Source organism: Gordionus sp. m RMFG-2023, chromosome 1, assembly GCF_954871325.1.
Source record: "Gordionus sp. m RMFG-2023 chromosome 1, tfGorSpeb1-WG-v2, whole genome shotgun sequence".
Taxonomy (NCBI): domain Eukaryota; kingdom Metazoa; phylum Nematomorpha; class Gordioida; order Chordodea; family Parachordodidae; genus Gordionus; species Gordionus sp. m RMFG-2023.
Window position 1 is genome coordinate 53888162 of NC_088775.1, and position 20355 is coordinate 53908516.

A 20355-nucleotide genomic window follows, 5' to 3' on the forward strand; every position below is an offset into this window, starting at 1 on the left:
TTAGCCCTCTACCTTGTTATAAAAAAAGACGGATAATATTAGAAAATGTTTTTAAATGGTGTAAGGAAATTCTGAAAATAAACAAATACTTTATTACTACATTTAAATTTGAACATAATTAAATTCAGGGTTGGACAAATTTTCAAAAAAAGTATTCGAATATAAATATAAATACACGTCAAAAAAGTATTTAAATACAAATACCTTGATGAAAACTATTTGCACAAATAAATATTTTGACTAATTTTTTTGAATTTTTTTAAACTTAAATAACCATTATTTTCGTATACATTGTAAATAATATATTTATTGAATTGCAGCAGTATCATACTACATAATTATGTATAATTGCAAATTAATTAATATTATCGTATTACTTAATTGCTGGAGAATGAAATTTCTACATTTATGATTTTTATTTTTTAGTAAATTAGATATTACATTTAGTTTAACTATATTATTGATTTTAATGATATTTTGAAAAAGAATTTATCCAAAAGAATTCTTGTGTAAACATTATATAGATTAATATGTCAACACCATTTCTTCAATTACTATATCTTCCTGATCTTCAAAAATACCTTTATTTTTGTTTTCACTTTCGGTAATACTCATTTTAAATATAAAATAGGATTTAATGTTAAATTTTTAAGAATAATTTCAAATATTTATGAATAATTTCGAATATTTTAAAATTATTTTGAATATTAACGAATAATTTGATCGAATAAAAGATAAAAAATGGATAACTTAATTTCCGAGTATTGAGGCGGAAAACACTATATTTCTTATCAATGCCTTAAGCTTTTATCACAAAAAAATCACGAAAATATAAATTCTGACAGCAATATGAAATAAATAATATCACCACAGCAACCTCAACAATAGATACAATCAATATTAATTTAAATGAAATTGAAATTGAAATTGGATATCTCCTATTAAGAAAAAAAAACTTATTGAAAAATGATTCAAAAAAAAAGATAGCGAAAGTATCAAAAACTAACAATCCAGAATAGGTTAGTTGCCAAGGAAAGTACAAAGACCTTATTCATTTCAAATAATTTTACCTGTACAATGTTATAAATAGGGTGAAGAGCCTACAAAAGGTATAAATTTTTCTTATGCCACTGAAGAATTAACATAGAATTATTATTAATTCTCTTTTTTATATTGTTACAATAGTCATATTAAAATAAGTCAAATTTTTCTTTTATTTTATTATTATAAATTACACTTTATCTCTCTTTAACCAAAAACAATTTTCCTTTTATATCTTCTTTTAACAATAAATAAATCATCAAATAACCAATTTTGTAAAATTGATATCAAAAAATGTAATGTTAAAACGTTAATATAAAATAATTTCAATCACTTATTTAACATAATTTGATTAAAAAAACGTTAATATAAAATAATTTCAATCACTTATTTAACATAATATGATAATAAAAAATGTATCACATATTTAACAGCCAACCATACCAGAGTATTAGGCAGAAGAGATAAGGCTAATTTAGTAAATTTATTTACATACTTGGGACTAGAAAAATCACGAATGTTTCTAATCGGGTTAACTAAACTCATTACTAAAATATATTCCAATTCGCGGACGTTTATTGTGAAGAATATAGTAAATCCATGTGTTTCGCTTTCTGAATTTCTTTGAATTTAATAATTTATTATTCACTTATAATAAATCTATAAGTAAAAAAAATTTAACTTGAGGCAGCCATGGGTTGTTAGTTATTACAATTTAAAAATAATAAATGAATATTTTTTTAAAAAAATAGATGTCGCTCCTATATAGATTAACGCATTTTTGTTAAAATTACTAATTTTTCCATTTTTAACATAAATAGTATGATTTTCTAGCATTAATTCATGAAATAAAATTATTTAGCTGCGATTATAATAATTTTCTTTCTTGTAAATTTTAATTTTCGCAAAATTTTAAAGAAAATTAAAATTCACGAAAGATATTACTTATTTTCGACTTTCAAATTAAGTATTTTTTGTTCTTTTTGCAATAAATAATAAGTGTGCCCAGAAAATATAATTTTTTGAAAAGGAGATCTGATGTCGCTGCATATCAAAGGAATTTACCCGTCCTTTAGGATGGAGAAAATTCATTTTCATTCCATGTCTATTTACATCCACTTTTTGCCCAAATCCTGACCACCAATCGTTTTCTTACATACAGGTCACATATTCATCATCGATTAACATATCCTCACATGGATTTACTATATTCTCCACAAATGTCGGCGTATTGGAATATATTTTAGTAATGAGCTTAGTTAAATCGATTGAAAACGCTGACTAAATTTTTTATGTGTTAGTTATTGAGATAAGTTAACTAAATTAGCCTCTGCCTCACACTCTGGTATGGTAGCATAAGAAAAATTTGTCCCCTATTTATAATGTTGTACAGGTATAATTATTTGATCTGAATAAAGTCTTTGTAAGCTTTCTTTGGCAACTAACCTATTCTGAATTGTTAATTATTATTTTTGATATAGCCTTTGATATTTTCTCTACCTTTTTTTGGATCATTTCAGTAAGATTGTTTTCTTAATAGAAAATATTCCAATTTCGTTCCAATTTCATTTAAATTAATATTGATATCTAATGATGTGGATGCTATGGTGATATTAATTATTTCTTATTCGCTGTCAGAATACTTTTGGACTTTTTTATGATAAACGCCTTACGGCATTGATCAGAAATATAGTGTTTTCCGCCTTAATAGTTATACGTATAATAACTTTGGCAGATTGATTTTATAATTAAAGTTCTTTGATTGATTTGAGCATTCATATTTATAAATTATGATTTTATGAAAAAATATAATTAATAGCAGGTAGGTGTACGTTTATTTTCCTGCAGGAGATATCGGAATTTTGACAATCTTTTTAGGAAATTTTATCATTTATTTTATTATAAAAACAATTAATTTTTATAAGTTATCAATAGTAAAAATAATAAGTAAGCCGGTCAACGGCGACTTAAATAATATTTTTCTTATATGAATGCTGGTAAATTTTATTATAAGATAATTTAAACAAAAATGGGTTATTTTATAAAAGAGCGGCATCTATTTTTAACAAATATTCATTATTTTTTAAAATCGTTATAACTAAAAAACCCATGGCAGTCCCAAGTTTAAATTTTTTTTTGAATAGGCCTACTTTAGCCCAATGAATTTTGGAAGTTATTCGTTTCCCTAAAAAATTAAATCTTAATAGATTAACCTAAAGAAATAATTTAAAAAAATAATGATTGGGGCTTTGTTTTATTGAGATTTCTCATATGTGATACAATAGTTTTTGTATATGGACTATATTATACCTTAATTATGCCCAAAAAAGATCATTAAGTCGATTCAAGCACACATAGCTATATTTATTTTTGATGGAACAAAAAGAAGTATATGAAATATGATTATATAACAACGTCCTTGGCACTTGAATATTTTTTTTATATTTGTTATAATTTTTTTAAATTTTTCACATAATAAAATCAAAATATATTTTATTTATTTATAACATAATTCCAACTTTTTTATTTTTATCGAATCTTTATTATATATTTGGGAGGAGGGGGTGGGGGGGGGGGTTATGTTAAACGAATAATGACTTCGGGGTTGATAAAAATAAAAAATTCGCTAAGTCATAATTTCAAAAAAGAAAGCAAAATATTATCAACCCCATTTGCTGTTAGTGATACCTTTATGGTAATTTAAATACATTTAAAAATGTCTATCACAAAGGAACTGAAAAAATATAGCATTTCCTATAACTATATCCTAATTAATTTATAACTTTTTTTGTTTTCCTTAAATCTTTCTTTTTCTTTTCTTTTCAGGGAATCTATTAGCTTTACGTCGTTATACCATTAAAGTTTACATGAGCCTACTCAAAATAAAGGTAGTCTTAAGATAGAAAAAAGAGGATAGGATTCTACCATAAATAGTTCTTCAAAATCTGCATGCCTCTTCGGAAGATTTGAATAGATTTTTGCAATTGGGAGATAAGTTTCCATAGCAACTTATCAAAGAGATAAATTTAATATAATATTCCTCCTATAGGGTAAAGAAGTTAGGGTAAACTCGGGATAAGGTACCATAGGAATTGATTGCCCATCCCCAGCGTCTACATGAGCTGGAGGGGTAGGAACAGTGTGCATCCTATTTTTTTGAGGGGGTAAGCTGCTTTAATGGGGGTAGGAATAAATTTTTTGGGAGGGTTATCTATTAAATTTTGAGATGAAATAAGACAAAGTTTATTGCTGTAAAAATTAATACTTTTATTATAGTATTATTATAATACAATTCATCGACCAAATCTATATATTGCAAACAATCATACACATTGTTTTCCAAATAAACTATCCTTTTAAATATAATTTAAAAGGTTTAGATATTTCAGCAAGCTCATAATGCCATAATAATTAATTCATTGTAAATAATGGAGGTTTTAATTAAATTTATTTTCTAAAAAATAAATTCCTAATATTCACAAAATATCGATAGTTGGTAGTAGAGATAGATTAATTTAAGTTATCCTTTATAAATTATTTGAAAAGAGTATCAATAAATAAATAGGTGAAAATAATGATAAAGAAACATCTCCGCCGAAGGTGGTGGGGATTTTTCAGGGGGTTAGGTAAAGGTTTTTAAGGGGGTCTGCATCCAGTGAAAATCCTTGTAGACGCTGTTAAAATTTTTTATATATTACTATTATGTCTAAAAAATTTCTTCATATATATATATATATGTTAGCGTCAATATGTTTTTTCCGGCAATGTGTTATTTTTTCAACTTTATATCTTTTTTTGAACGCGTTTTTTAAATTTTAAAATCTGTTTTTACCGGAAATGCCTATAAATATTGTTATATTTGCTTTATTAAAAGAAAGACAAAAATATAAATAAATATATATATGTCGTTGGGATATGGAATCATGTGGGATTCGGAATCCCAACTTGTTTTAGGAATCTTTTTTTCTAAATCTTTTTTTTAAAAATATTTAAAACCCATGGGGATTCGGAATATATTTTTTTAAAACAATTAAATAATATTTTTTTTCTTCATTTTTTACCGCCTGGCTGGCACCAGAAAATTTTATTTTTTAGAAATATTTTGCTATAATAAATAAATTGTATAATCAAAAATGATAAGAGAATGTTTAAAAAAGTAAACAGTATAAAATTAAGGCATATAATGAATAAAAAGGAATAAGGTTAAATGACATTTTTTTGTAAATTTATATAAAATCATAAACATTTTCACATGAATATATATTTTTAAAAAAATCAGAGTTATAAAGAAATTATTTATTGCAACAATTATTCAATGCAATTTGACATTTCGTTGTTCTTGAAACTCCTTTTATTCATGCAACCCATTTTGCAATTGCATAACTATGTTTTCCCATATTTTGTGACATTCCGAGAAACTCCAGTTTAGATAAAAAATTAATATATTTTATGTACATGAATTAATTTGAGGAGTATATATTGTTACTATAAAAATAGCAAATTGCCTATGATTTTTGTTGGGAACTTCAATATCATTTAATTTTGTAGTTTTATATAGACTAGTGGCAATAAATGGTGCGGAAATTCTTCCAGTACACGTTCTTACCCATATTTTATTTTATTTGTTTAATTTTTAATACTTTCCCTTCTAAATTTTTAAGACAGATATTTGTCTTATGGATAGATAATAACAAGTGATGACCTAAGATAAAGTTATTTTGTCCAATAATTTGAGAATAAGTTTTGACGCCCACGATCATTTAAATATAAAATAAAAGAAGGGGCCCTTTTTAAAATATTAGAAATACTTATCCCAATATTATTGGTAGCGCAAATATTTTTCCATGTAATTTTATGGCCAACATTTTTTGAACAAGGACTATTAGTAATATTATGGACAATTCGAAAGTGCGAATCCTTGATTGAAACCTTTGCTATTTTAATAACAATTTATATAGCTTCACATAATTTTCCTAATTGCTAAACAATAAAAAAAGTGACGGTATCGTTAAAAATATTATCTACATTTCCTCTCATATATTTTGAATAGATTTGTATTTGGGTGTTTTTAATATGGTTTTACATAAATTATATTCTGTAACTGTTTTGGGTAAAAAAAATTGCATTAAAAAAATTTTAAACTAATATTATAAATAAAATAATTGTATTAATATAAATTTTCAAATGTAATAATTTAGATATTCCATGAAAAAAAATCCCGCCTAATAAGATTTTTAATTCATATTAAAAATTTCATTTCAAAATGTAATAATTTAGAAATTCTTTGAAAATAAATCTCGCCCAATACAATTACTAATTTATATTAAAATTAAATTATTGATGATTCATATCAGTTATTTCGGAGACCTGCAGGTCCGGCCCTAAGCCCGGCCCGGGTATACACGGGTCAAGTCGTATTTTATTTAAATATAAATACCCAGGCTGGGCCGTATATTTTAAAATCAAATATTTTAAATCGCCATTAAAAATAAATATAATATATTTTTTTTAAAAAAATCCTAGCCGGGCCGTGCAAATGGCACCTCTGCAGGTCTCTGAGTTACTTTATTCCTAAAAATTTAGAAGAGAAAGTATTAAAAATTGAAAAAAATATGGGTAGGAACTTGTGCTGGAAGAACTTCAGCACAATTCATTGCCTCTAGTCTGTTTAAAACTATAAATTAAATGTTGAAGTTTTCAACAAAGATATATCAATCATAGGTAATTTAGCTATTTTTAAGTAACCACATATACTCCTCAAATTAATTTATGTACATAAAATATAATAATTATTTATTTAAACTACTAAAAATATTTAGGAGCTTTCGGAATGTCACAAACATAGAAAAAATGGGTTGCATGAATAAAAAGTGTTTGTGTTACAAGAACAACCATAAATTTCAACGAAATATAATATAGCATTGAAGAATTGTTATAAATAATTTTTTTTTAATTCGGATTTTTTTAAAATATATATTCATGTGAAAATATTCAATATTTCTTATAAATTTACTAAAAGAAAAATTTTTAACCTTATTTTTCATTTAATTTTATATTATTTACATTTTTTTAAATTTTCTTTTTAAATCCCTTATTTTGGCCTTTTAATTATATGGTGCCAGCCAGATGACAAAAAAGGTAAGAAAAAGTAATTATATTATTTATTTATTTTTATGAAGATTCGGAATTAAAAATATAAAAAAAAAGATTTATAATAAAACGTGGGGATTCATTCAAGATCTCGAATCCCCACGTTGGGATTCCGAATCCCACATGATTCCATATCCCAATACGACAAAAAGGATTCATTTTTGTTTTAATGGAAAAAGATTTTCATTATGGTATATTTGAAAAAGGATCGCCATTGATTTTATATTTGAAAAAGGATCGCCATTGATTTATATTTGAAAAAGGATCGCCATTGATTTTATATTTGTAGAAATATCGCGATGATTTTGGATGTATAAATTATGGATAAATTTATTACAAAATAAATTATGACTTATTTTTAATATTGAATTCAAGGTAAAAGGATATTATTAATATAATTTAATATATTAGCATATAATCATTAAGTTTCTTTTTAATTTTTTTTAAATATCAGACAATTTCGCCATGAACATTTGAACTTAATATAATTTATATTTGTTTTTCCATAGATTATATATATATATATATGACTCAAAGGTTAACGGTAAAATTATCTAATGCTGAAATACATTTTCGGTTAAATCCGATTTTTAAATTTAAAAAAAATCTCTCAAAAATGATTTAAAGTACACATTCGGAATAAACACATTGACCCTAACAAACTTTAAGCTATTTTCACTAAAAAAATTGAAATTTAAATGCTTTACCGCTATAATGCTAACCATTCGAATAAAAAAATGGTCCGGGTTCAGGAATAAAATTTAAAACAGATTTCAGAGTTTAAAGTACGTAAAGAAATATTGACTCAAAATAATGTTTTTTTCATTCATTTATTTTCTATACTCCATATTAGGCCTATTCAAAAACGAACACGAATTGAACAATGCATTATTCTTTTTTGGTTCGGACCAACAACATAATAAAATATATCCACTGGGATTAGCCTATTAAGGATGAAACTCTTTTTTATTACTATTATTTTATGTTAATGTTTTTTTAAAAAAATCACCATTTGCAATTTTTTAGTTTTTCCCCAATTTGCTAAAATCTTACAAATAATTGGATAAACACTATTAAACTTCGTAGATAATATTTCCCATCATAACTACTTTTGGACCTAAGAAGAATGAAGAGAGTCTTGCTGAAATATCAAATCTCAAACCGGTCCAAAACCTCCCAAAATACCCACACGAACCGTGATGATAATATATCTTCTCATTCTTTTCCTATCTCTCTAAGATCTAGTAGAGAAGCCAACGATGAAGTGGAAAACCGTCTTTTGTTTTCTGCATCTAACATCTTTCCAGGGTATAAAAACGTTCTCGACAGACAGCTATTGGCTGAAAATGTGGGAGACAAGGGTCATGACGTTGACCAACCGCTATCTTGCAGTAACGTTTTAGGTAATTGTATTTTATATAAAAATAAATTACACTTAACAAATATTTGTTTTTATATTTGAGAAGATCATGGATCCAACTCCATTTATTTTTCCAGATCGGGACAAGTCTCCACCTGATTCATATTTTCCGTCAATAATCTTTTAATGAATTACATTTTAATAGCTATATAATTTCATATAATTTGATAATGTGGTATTGTTGAAGATCGACTTTTATTTGAGGAGTAGGATTTTCTTTCAGCACAAATTCGAAAAGGACCAAATAACTTAGTGATAGGACTGATGCAGCCGTTCTAGATGTTACCAAGTATAAGTGTGTACCATAACATCCCCTTAGAAAACAACTCTATGAACGGCTACATAAGCCCTATCACTAAGATTTTACTTGGTTCTTTTCGAATTTGTACTAACCCAAGGATCCTTCTCCCTAATAACGTATAAAAAGATATCTTTACAAAAATGATGTTTGGGTCAGCACAAATTCGAAAGAACCAAAAAATAGGTGTATCGAAATCTTAACTTTTGAACATGTGCATGAGTTACGCAAAATTTACCCTAACTTGGAAGTTCTATAATTTATATAATAAATTACCATAGTAAAATTCTAATTGAAAATAGTAATTCGTATATGACCACCTTAAACTGAGTGAAATATGCAAAATAATATTACGCAATAGTTGTTAAGCGAAATTGGCTATTTCGCTTTTACTTTCTTGCAGCGGTTTCTACACTCTCTAAGACGCCGACAATTTTACTCCCTACCTGGAAATTTTTACCTCTCCTTTCGAGAATTAATTTCACCCATAATTAACTATAATCTTAGTATCTCTGAAATCTCTTAATTATTACTAATGAACACAGCATATTTTATATCAAAGGTAAATTTTGTTTCTCACTTTATATTCAAAAATTAATTGTAACAAAACATGAAGATAAATATATTGCAAAAACAGTTTATATAATATTTTGTATTGTAGTATATAATTTAAATCATCAAGTAAATTAATTGCAAATATAATAAAGGAATATAATATAAATTTTATTCAATATTTCAATTTGAATAAATTAATAGTAAATATATAAAAAATAGTGAAATTACCCCCCCCCCCCCCCACAGGAAGAAGGGGATTCATTAATCTCCTTGCGAGAGTTTTACTCATTCTTGTATTTTTATCCTTACCTTTTATCGAGGATCCTTTCTCCCACCTTCTGCTCTCCATATTAGAAACTTATGTTAGGTGATTCTAATGTATTATTTTAAATAGCGATTTGACTAGAACGGTCGTAATTTAAAAAGAACACAATACAGAGATGAGACAAAGTCATCATTTTTAACAATGATTTAAATTCTGTAGTTTTAATTAAAATTATACGAAGCCTTTGTTCATTTGCATTTATTGGATCATAACGTCAAAATCAATAAATTTAAATGAAATTGAATAGTTAATCAATATACATTTTTTTAGAGGAATAAAATTTTTGCAAATATATCTTAGTACGAATCTAATATAAATTAAATATTTATAGTATACAATATTTTTTTTTTCTCTTTAGCTTTCACCTTTTCTGGTGGTAAGCTCCTTCAAGATCTCTCTCATGCTATTCATACAATCTCTTTTATCTAATTTATACTTCTTTATATTGGCTCTAACTTTATGTCCCCATTGAAGTTTTGGCCTTCCTCTTTACGTTTGCCCATCACTTCCTCAACATTTTTCCTATGTAGTTCATAGGCCTTCTCATTGTGTGCCCATACCACCTAAGTCTGTTTACCATTAACTTAGTCTTAATGGGCATTACCTTTAAACTACTTAGTATTCTTGTACTGCGCACTTTATTTGTTACCCCAGCAATCTCATCTCCATAGTTTTAAGACTTCTCTCGTCTAATTCTTTGGTTGGCCATGTTTCCGAACTATATAGAATAGTTGGTTGTACTATGGAACTGTAAATTTTTCCCTTTAATTTGTGTGGGATTCTTTTGTCAAATAGCACTCCAGATAAAGATCTCCACTTTAACCACCCTTGATTAATTTTACTCTTTATCTTTTTCTATTGTGCCGTTTGTTTGTATAGTGGAGCCCAAATATTTGCAGATTTCAAATGCCGATATGTGCCATTCATTTATATCAATACTCTCTGTTTCATCTCCTCCTATCACCATATACTCCGTCTTTTCTCTATTTACCTTTAGTCCGTGCTTTTCTAGGATATTTATCCAACTCACTAATCTTTCTTTCATTTCATCCTTAGATTTGGCAAGTATCACAATATCATCTGCAAATATCATATTCCACGGGACTGTTTGAGGTATAGACTGTGCTAATACATCTATTACTGTAATGAAGAGAAGTGGGCTGAGAGCCTACCCTTGATGAACTCCTTCGGCTATTGTGAAGCCTGCTGAAGTACCTATTGTGCTACGGACCATTGTTGTATGGCCCATATACATATTCTGTATTATTCATATATATTTTTCGTGAACCTTTTTGTGGCATAGCGCCCACCAGATAAGTTTTCTTGGGATTCTATCGTAGGCCTTTCCTAGATCGAGAAAGACCATGTGTAGCTTTTTGCTCTTTTCCCTGTATTTTTCACTCATTTAATTGCATGGATAGCACCAGGTGTTGATCTTCCAGGCATAAAGTCAAACTGAGTCTCCTATTTCGATTATGTCTCTTAATCTTTTTTCTATTATTTTTTCGTATAGTTTTAGACAGTGTGACATTAGTTTATGCCCCTTCCAAGTATTTTATTGTGTAGATTTGTGAGAAAATGTATTCCATCATCTCCTAGTGCTTTAAGGCTTTTTATTGGAATATCATCTGGACCCCTAGCTTTGTTGTTTTTCATATGCTGCATGTGATTATTTCTTGTTTTGTTATAGGTTGTACAAGGTTTTGACATAAAAAATGTTCGTCTTGATGAGCTCCTGTATTTCTTTTTCCTTTATTATCAACTTCTTATCTTTATTTTTGATTACTTTCGGAGCTCCGCTTATATCTCTAGAATTCTTTTCTAGCTGTTTGGCTAATCTGTATATTTTATTTTGCCCTTCTGCCCTAGCCACCGCCTTTGTAGATATTCTCTTGATTTTTTGGGTTTTTAGATTTTTACCATATTTTATATAGGGCTTTTTTCTCCTGTATAGTGGTTTTTCATTCCACCACCATAGTTCTTTGTATGATTTGTTGCCTCCCCTTGACAAGCCTAGTGTCGATTTGGCAGTGTGATGAAAGGTCTGTCCACATTTTTTCACTGACTTGTGAGAATCTATTGTTTCAATGTTTGCATTGATTGCAAAGGCATCTGTCATTGCTTTTAATTCACCCCATTTGATGCATGGTTCAAGTTTTATCTTATTTTGAGTGGATTTATTTGAGATGTGTAAATCCATGACTAAGTAGCTTGTGTTGCGCGGTCATATCTTCTCCTGGGTCGACTTTGCAGTCTATTACATCTTTTAATCTTCTGCGAGAGATTAGCATGTAATCTATCTGTGTTTTCCTTGTACCACTTTCATATGTTATATGACTGTATTTTTTCCTATAATAGGTGTTGGTTAAGGCAAGGTCGAAGGCTTGCGCAAATATCAGTACATGTTCTCCTTCATCATTTCTTTCTCCATATCCAAAACCACCATGATACCTTCTGTAGCTATCTCTTGCTTTCCCCACATGCGCATTTAAGTCCCAATTATGACTAGGTCATCCTTAGCGATTTCCATTACAGCTTCATCAAGGATAGCTCTAAAGTCATCTTTCTCTTCTTATTTGCAATTGAGGAGCATATACTGAAAGGATGTGTAGCATTGATTGACCAATGCAGAGTTTTATCTTCATTAGTCTATCGGAGATCCTATTAACTTCTACTACTCAGGAAGTTAGATCTTGACTGAGGATGATGCCGACACCGTTCCTATTGCTAACAATTCCATTATAGTACAATTTATACCCACCTTCAATCATTGAAGTCTTTTGACCTTTCCATTTCATCTCTTGTATGCACGCTATATCAACTTTTCTCTTGTTCAACATTGATGCCAATTCTCTCATTTTACCTTTAAGTGTACCAATATTCAAACTTGCTAATCTTGTCTTCTTTGCTTTGACCTTTATTTTACTTTTCACAGGATGGAGGTCTACACCCTGCGCGTCGCTTGGAGGGAACGCCCTAGCTTTCATATTCATATTTTCATTTGTTTTCTTCATTTTGTTTATTGTACAAGTATCCTTAGCACTCGGCTGTCCAGGCCTGTCGGTGACCGGGGTGTCATCTCTAAGCTCCGAAAATCATCTTACCATATGTCTTTATACATCAGTTATCGAAGAAAAACCTGAAAGTTTTTATGCTCCTTACCAGGATTGAACCTGCGTCCTTCTGTTTCCAAGCATATATCATAACCCATTACGCCACCCCGGTGATTATTTATAGTATACAATATAATATAATTAAAAGTTTAGAACCATTTTTTGTAACCCGTTTCATTTAGTATAAAAAAAGAAAAAAACATTTTTTTTCATAAAATTGGTATAGTTAATTTATATTTTAATTTGTAATGAATTTTAAGTAATAATTTTTAATTTGTTTTCTATATCCTTCTAAATTAATTTCGAATATCAATTCCGTATCTTTGATCTTATATTTATCAATTTATCGCAAATAAATTTTATGAGCTCCATATTCTAGTCTAGCACTCTTTATACTAATGAAAAATAGTAATTAGGAATCGATTTATTTTGTTGAAACTCATTTTTTTAATAATTAAAATAGGGTTTAAAATATAAAATGGAATTGGCCCATAAATTTTTAATACACGGATCCTTTTCTCGCATTTAAAGTTATTATATTTATTGATTCAAACAATAATTATTTCTTTATTTAAAAGTCGAACAGGCCCAAATAAGGCTAATATTTACCCTAATTTTACTTTACAAAATTATTAAACCTAAATATAATACATGATTTTTTAAGGATGCCACGATTTTATGGAGGTTGATCCTCCTGAAACCAACGAGCGTATACTTTCATTGACAAAGAGAGTAAAGTAAATTTTTTTTATTTAATACGGGTATCTATGATCTTTTAAAATTTGCCAGTCGTGATTTATTATTTACCTGTTCGTCATTTTATAATTATGCACTTCAAAAAATAATCTAAGTAGAGGAGTACCTATATTATTACAAATCAAATAAGGTGTTTTGAAATTAAGAGAAGTTTTTAGGGTAATTGAATAAAATTTGATTTAAAAAAAGTTGTGAATTGTAGTTTTATTTATATCTAGTTATAATTATTATCAATTTGATCAAAATCAATTTATAAAACGAATAAACTAGCTCATTTTAATATCATGAAGCATTTCGGCGCATTCTTTCGCTTCCGATATGAATCTGCGCACGATCAACGAGTTAGAACGAGATCGGGAAGAAAAAAATCACAAATTCCTCAAATATTCCGAAAATTTTTTTAGGCCTAAAATGACTAAACCTTCGAAAAGTGGGATACCTTCTCAGAGTTCAACTGGATATAAAAGGAAGCGCAAGAAACACAACAAACATGGTCATATGGATGAGATTGAACTCTGCCAAAAATTTGGTTTAATTTGAGCTATTGTAAAAAAAGAGCTAGTTTCCATGTATTAAATCTGGCCCATGGGGCCTGCCGAGCAGTGTTGTTAAACGCTACTTTTAAAAGTAGCGCGCGCTATCGCTACCACTATTTTATAAAAAAAGTAGCGCGCTACCGCTATCGTTTTCAAATGAGTAGCGCGCTATTAGCTACTTTTTACGCTACTTTGATTTTTTTTTTAAATATTTTTTTTACGTAACTTTATTTCCACAAATAAAATATTGATATAAAAACATGACTATAATTTGTTACATATATATATATATAATTTATTTAATATTGCACTTTAATAATAATAACATTTCGGTACTGTCATCCCCAAGTCTAGAGCGACGATCAGAAAGTATAAGCTTTGCCATACTAAATAATCGTTCAGCACTAGCACTTGAGGGCAACGCAGTATTAAATTTAATAAACAAACTTTTTATGTGAAAAAAATCATCAAAAATATTTAAATTAGTATTTTTAGATTTAAAAAAAGCATCTAGAGGTTCAATAATATTATTATTATTATTTATTTCAAAAATATCGTCTATGGAAGGCTGCGGTTTCGATCTTGCTATAGTATCGTGGTTAGGCATGCCATTTTTTAACGTTACCATCAGCCTATCAAGTTGCCCTTTAGATTTAGTCAAATTAATGTATGGCCAATTTAACTTGAAACTAAGATGAACGATAGCAGCTATTACATTATCATCATCATACAGATCTGGAAATCTAATTTATATCATCCTCTTCCTGTTCTCCATCTTCAATATTTTTGTCAGGAATATTACTAGTATTGTTATTATTATTATTTTCCCCAAATATTCTATATTATTTATATCATATTATAAAAAAATTATAATAAATTTAAAACCTGAAGGCCTTCAGGAAATTAGACCCATTATCCGTAATCATCTTACAAACCTTGTTTTGAATTTTATAAGACCTATGGATTTCTGCAATAATATTGGCTAATAAGTCTGACAGCCAATTATTCTCTTTAGAGCTAACGCTACAGATTTTCGTTTAAGATTTTTAGGATCAATCCAATGTGCAGTTACTCCTAAATAAGCTCTAAAAATATGACATATTATAAATCAGAAAATAAACATTTTTACCTTCTATTGTGAGTCCAGCAATCTGCCGTTGTACAGACGTAGGAGACATCTGATAGATTTAATATCAAAGATTCTTTCATTTCCTTAAAGCTCTCCACAATTCTTGCCATCAATGTCTGCCGGCAAAATATCTTGGTCCGTGGAGAAAAAGTGTTTATCATCTTTATAAAAGAATCATTATCCACCAAGGATAATGGTTGAACTGTATCTATTATAAAGTTCATAATGACTTTGTCAGCCAATTTTTGGGATACACCAGGTGTTGATGAATCCAAATTGGTTAATTTTGTTTGTATTAAATTTGATTTGGAAGTGGGTTTATCTTCTTCCATTACCCCAAAACTTTTGAGATATTTTTCATTCTCTTTATAATTTGAAGTGTGCACAGTCTAAAATTATAAAATACTTAGAATAAAAATTATGTAGGAGATAAGTACATAAAAATGATTGAAATAACTATTTTAAAATGTTTTAAATAATTTAGATAAAATTTATGAATATATAAAAAAAATGATTGGTTTTTGATTTTAATTTATTTTAAAAATTAAAGATTAGCCTACACATTGATATTAAATTTGTTTAATATATTACCTTTAAATGTTTTTTCAAATTAAAGCTGCTCGTATGATTTGAAGAGATAATTTTGCTGCACATCTTGCACCGAAACCGATATCCAGTATTAATTTTTTCTTCAACTTGAATTTTGGGAAAGGATCATCTATATTTTGCTCATTTTCCAAAGAAATTTCAATAGCTTCAACAATCTCACACATAACAAGATTTATAATGCTTAATATAAAATGTAATGAAATATAAAATAAGATAAAAGCAAGGACATACCAATAACGGAATTTCAAAAATATATAATTTAATGAATGCGCGAAATATAAATTAAATACAGATTGCTATTGTTTATATCTAATATATAACAATAATGTATATTTTTAAATATAAATTTCAAAATTAAATTAAATAAAAGGATTATAATTTTAGATTTTATAAAAAATATATTTTAATAATTTTTAGATGTATTTTTTATGTAAAATTGTAGCGAGCTACCGCTATCGCTATTTTTTAAAAAAAGTAGCGCGCTATAGCTACCGCTACTGAAAAAAGTAGCGCGCTATAGCTACCGCTACTGAAAAAAGTAGCGCGCTATTTTAACAACACTGCTACCGAGTCATAATATTATCAATAAATTGTAGATCCGGTCCATGATCCGAAAAATATTTAAATTATTTTTCCTTCTTATTCTTTATTTGCTTGATTGAATATCACAATTGAAAAAAGGAAAAAAGTTTTAAAAAGGCGGATAATTTATATTTTCATATCAAATTTTAAATTATGAAAGTTATTGAGAGAATAAAATAAATATTTTGAGTTTGAGATATATTTCAAAATTTTATTTGTAAAATTTCGGACCATGGGCCGATGATTGGCCTGTGATATTTTATTTACCACCAGACCTTGAGTGTGTCCAGGCAAAAAAAATCGATTTTATAGGTCTCTGCTGGTACCTCTTAAAAAAACTAGATTTTATTTTTAGAAGTTGAACTTAAAACCAAAACAAGTTAGTTTTGAAAGGGAATTTTTAATAATTCCAGTAAAAGTTTGAAGAGGATCCTTTTTAAATAAATAATCGGACACTATATAGTAGTGCTATAAGCATTTCTAAAAAAAATCGACTCGTTCAACGTCCATTGACAAAAATCGAACGCATTTACGGTCAACGTTCACAATCAAAAAAAAGAACACGTTCGTTCAAAACTTTATGTATAAATTTTTACTAAAAATTTCATTTAATATATAATTTAATGGAAATTAATACCATATATTTTTTTTAACTATTAGCCATGTTTGAAATTTATAGTTTTAAAAGTGAATAAAAAAATTATTTTATTTATTAAAAAAAAATTTCTTATTTTATTTTATTTTTAATATAATATAAATTTTAATTATTTATAATATATATAAATTTATAATATTTTAAATTGTGTTAAACTATTAAAATATAAAACCCTTGGTAAAAATTAAAAAATAATAGCGAAATTTCTAATAATCACATTAAAAATAAATTAATTCTAAAAGATATTAACTATTTTATATTTAATTATTTTTACTTTATGTATCTATTATAATAAATAATCATAATAACTTAATAAGCCTATCAAATGCAACAATCTAAAATAACTTATTAATAGGATACTTAGAGTTATTTTATATAGAATAATATCTTTAAATTAGAGCTTGAAAATTTTGAAATATTTGGACACATTTTACGTTTGGTAAGGATAGAATTAGTTAAATATATTTGCCACTGTAAAGTATTTATTTTATTTGGGTCATGGTAATGAATTCAGAATCAGATGATGATGTTGAAATAACAACACCCATGCTTACGCTAATCTATAAAATATAATAATATTCAGATTAATAAACTGTACTATAAGTCAAAAATAATGGCTGGTTAAAAAAATTCAATTGTGATAAACAGCTGATTAAAAATTAATCCTTTTTTCTTAAAAGATTTGGATTAATATTAAATTAATATTTTTTATTTTCAAATGAATAAAAATAAGATTTTCTAAAATTGAACGAACATATAACGTGTTTATCAAAAAAAGGAAGCGTTCAAAGTTCGTCAAAAATAAAAGTAACGTTCATTATTTTTTTCAAAAAAACGAACTTCTTCACGAATGCGTTCGTTTACAACATTACTATATAGCATAAAATCAAATATCATCTCGCGTTAAATAATATTGTTAGAATAAAAGAAATTAACGATATCATCCGACTATGTTATATATTTTATATAAATTCTATATTTTCTAGAAAAATTAACTCACAATCAATTAGATAACATACCACTCGTTTCACAGACTTCGCCGAAAGATCTACAAACTATTGAAAATCGTTTCAAACTCTCACCCAAGCTCAAAGTCAGCCTTAAGAATGATCAAAGTATATAGCAATCATTCTCATGTCCTTTATTCGATTAATTAATGTATGCTTGCATAACATTAAAGAAGTGCACGGCCATACTAGAGCTTTATTTTTTAGATCATATTCCAAGTAATATTCTTCCGGCAAATTGTTCAGTATTAGAGGGTTTATCTAGGTCAGATCTGATAGACCCAGACATTTCCTCAGATTATTGCGCTGTCGAAAATCGCGATATTTTATGAAATCGGATAAATTATAAGGGCCTAAAGATAATAAGTAATTTTGTATTTATACTTGGAAATAATTTTAATGAAAACATTAGGAAAGCAAAATCATTGAAATATTTTCTAGGTCCGAGTCCTATTCGTTCCGGAATGAATAAATTTTAAAATCGAAGTCTGAATTTGACTTCCGATTTAAAATTTTAAACTAAACCAGAGAACTACTGAACGTTTAATGGTTTGAATATGGTAAGGTTTTTTTAAAGTTTTTGAATGAGTTGAGCTAACTAAAAAACACTATTCATACTATCAAATTTTGAACATTAATGATATAAACTATAAGATAAAGATACCAAACAAAAATATGAGTTATAATATTTAAAAAAATCTCAAATCTTAACAAAATGAATTAGAATATTAGTTTTTTTTAATAAAAATTAAATTTGAATTTCGAATCTCAAAAATTAATCATACTGCCATGAGACCTATTCACCTTCGGGGCTCCCCTTTGGCCGGCCCTGTTTGAAATATATAATCCTAAATTCTTATATTGCTGTCAAATTATATTCATACATCGATTTTATTTTATTTTAGATTATATTTTATATATAGTATTTATTAAAACGATCGAAAATACAAAATTATATTTAATATAGGGGGGGGGGGTCATTATGGAAAAATAATTGAGTTCCTAAAAAGCGCAGTAATATATTTAAATATTTCTATTTGTATCATTTGTCTTAAGAAAAGGAATCCTATGGTTTTCAATGTGTCGATTCATATTTTATGAGTCAAAGTTTTAGAAAGATAAAGTATTATGGTCTAAATATACACTGGTTATGGCGATTGGAGTAAAAATAGTTATCCAATGTTTTGTGTTTATTTATTTTTTTCCTTCGGCTTGAGTAAATGTCTTGGTATTAATATTTAGGGGAAATGGTAACAGATATAATCTCATAGAAAGATTTACTTATATCCCAGGGGATAGTTGTGAGTCCATCATCTGAGAAAATGTTGCGATTCTAAAATATAGGGGATTCAAGCTTTTTTAGGAATTTTATTGACGAATTATGCTGTTGACCACCCTGGATTTTAATACAATTTAACATATGTCTTCCCTTAGCATTAAATGGTAAGTTTCAATTCAGGCAACTATGAGGTTGGACTATGTCACTGCCAAGTCTATGATAGGGTAACTTTTAGTTGTTCAAAGAGTTCCCTAATTTTTACTAGGCAAAGCTTCCACTCATTTCGCTTATTTTATCAATAGTTTGGAAGAGTTGGATGTCTTCAGGGGAGCGCATATGGATAAAATGGCCTAGGAATCTGAAATTAAGGGTGAAAATATATTTTTCTGATATATTATATCGGGAAAAGCTATATTATTTTAAAAAAATTAATTTAAAAAATACATGTATAAAAAAATGATTATTTTTGGAATTGAAATATATAATATACAAAAAAGAATAATTAAATGGTTGGTTATGAATTAAAACAGGTATATGGATGGTGATTTTATTGTAGTAAATTTCATTTTTGCAGTATAAATAACATTTCATAGCTATAATATTTATATAACAAATTTGCAAAATTTATTAGCGAATAAAAAATATCAAAAAATGGAAAATAATGTAACATTAACTTGATAGTGTTATTAAACCGGTTATTTTGAGCCGATTTTTTAAAACGGCTAACTCAATATGCCTGAAGAATATTGCCTAAGCCTTGAGATCTCGCTAGATGTCCAAACCTTTGTTCCCTCTACAAACAAACATGCGTAATATTTTTCTGGATAAAATATTGAGTTAGCCGTTTTTAAAAATTGGCTCAAGGCAAAAACCTCAAAATATGGAAGTATTAATGTGGCT

The 20355-nt window shown here is 27.5% G+C and overlaps 1 protein-coding gene across 9 annotated transcripts in view; it reads left to right on the top strand.

The window, feature by feature from the left end:
* Positions 1-20355, top strand: part of LOC135922541 (uncharacterized) — a 128408-nt gene that overhangs the window by 17423 nt on the left and 90630 nt on the right. For 7 of the 9 annotated variants that reach the window (XR_010570955.1, XR_010570954.1, XM_065456926.1 and 4 more), the window contains 4 exons: positions 8278-8594; positions 13567-13639; positions 13949-14187; positions 18156-18284. The exons of 1 other annotated variant lie outside the window; for it this stretch is intronic. Coding sequence is in view for 6 of the 8 variants with exons in the window: in XM_065456926.1 (XP_065312998.1) it covers positions 8318-8594; positions 13567-13639; positions 13949-14187; positions 18156-18284 (718 nt within the window). In the remaining 2 variants the exon portion in view is untranslated. The remainder of the gene's footprint in view (positions 1-8277; positions 8595-13566; positions 13640-13948; positions 14188-18155; positions 18285-20355) is intronic. One more of the 9 variants, XM_065456928.1, reaches the window with a different exon arrangement.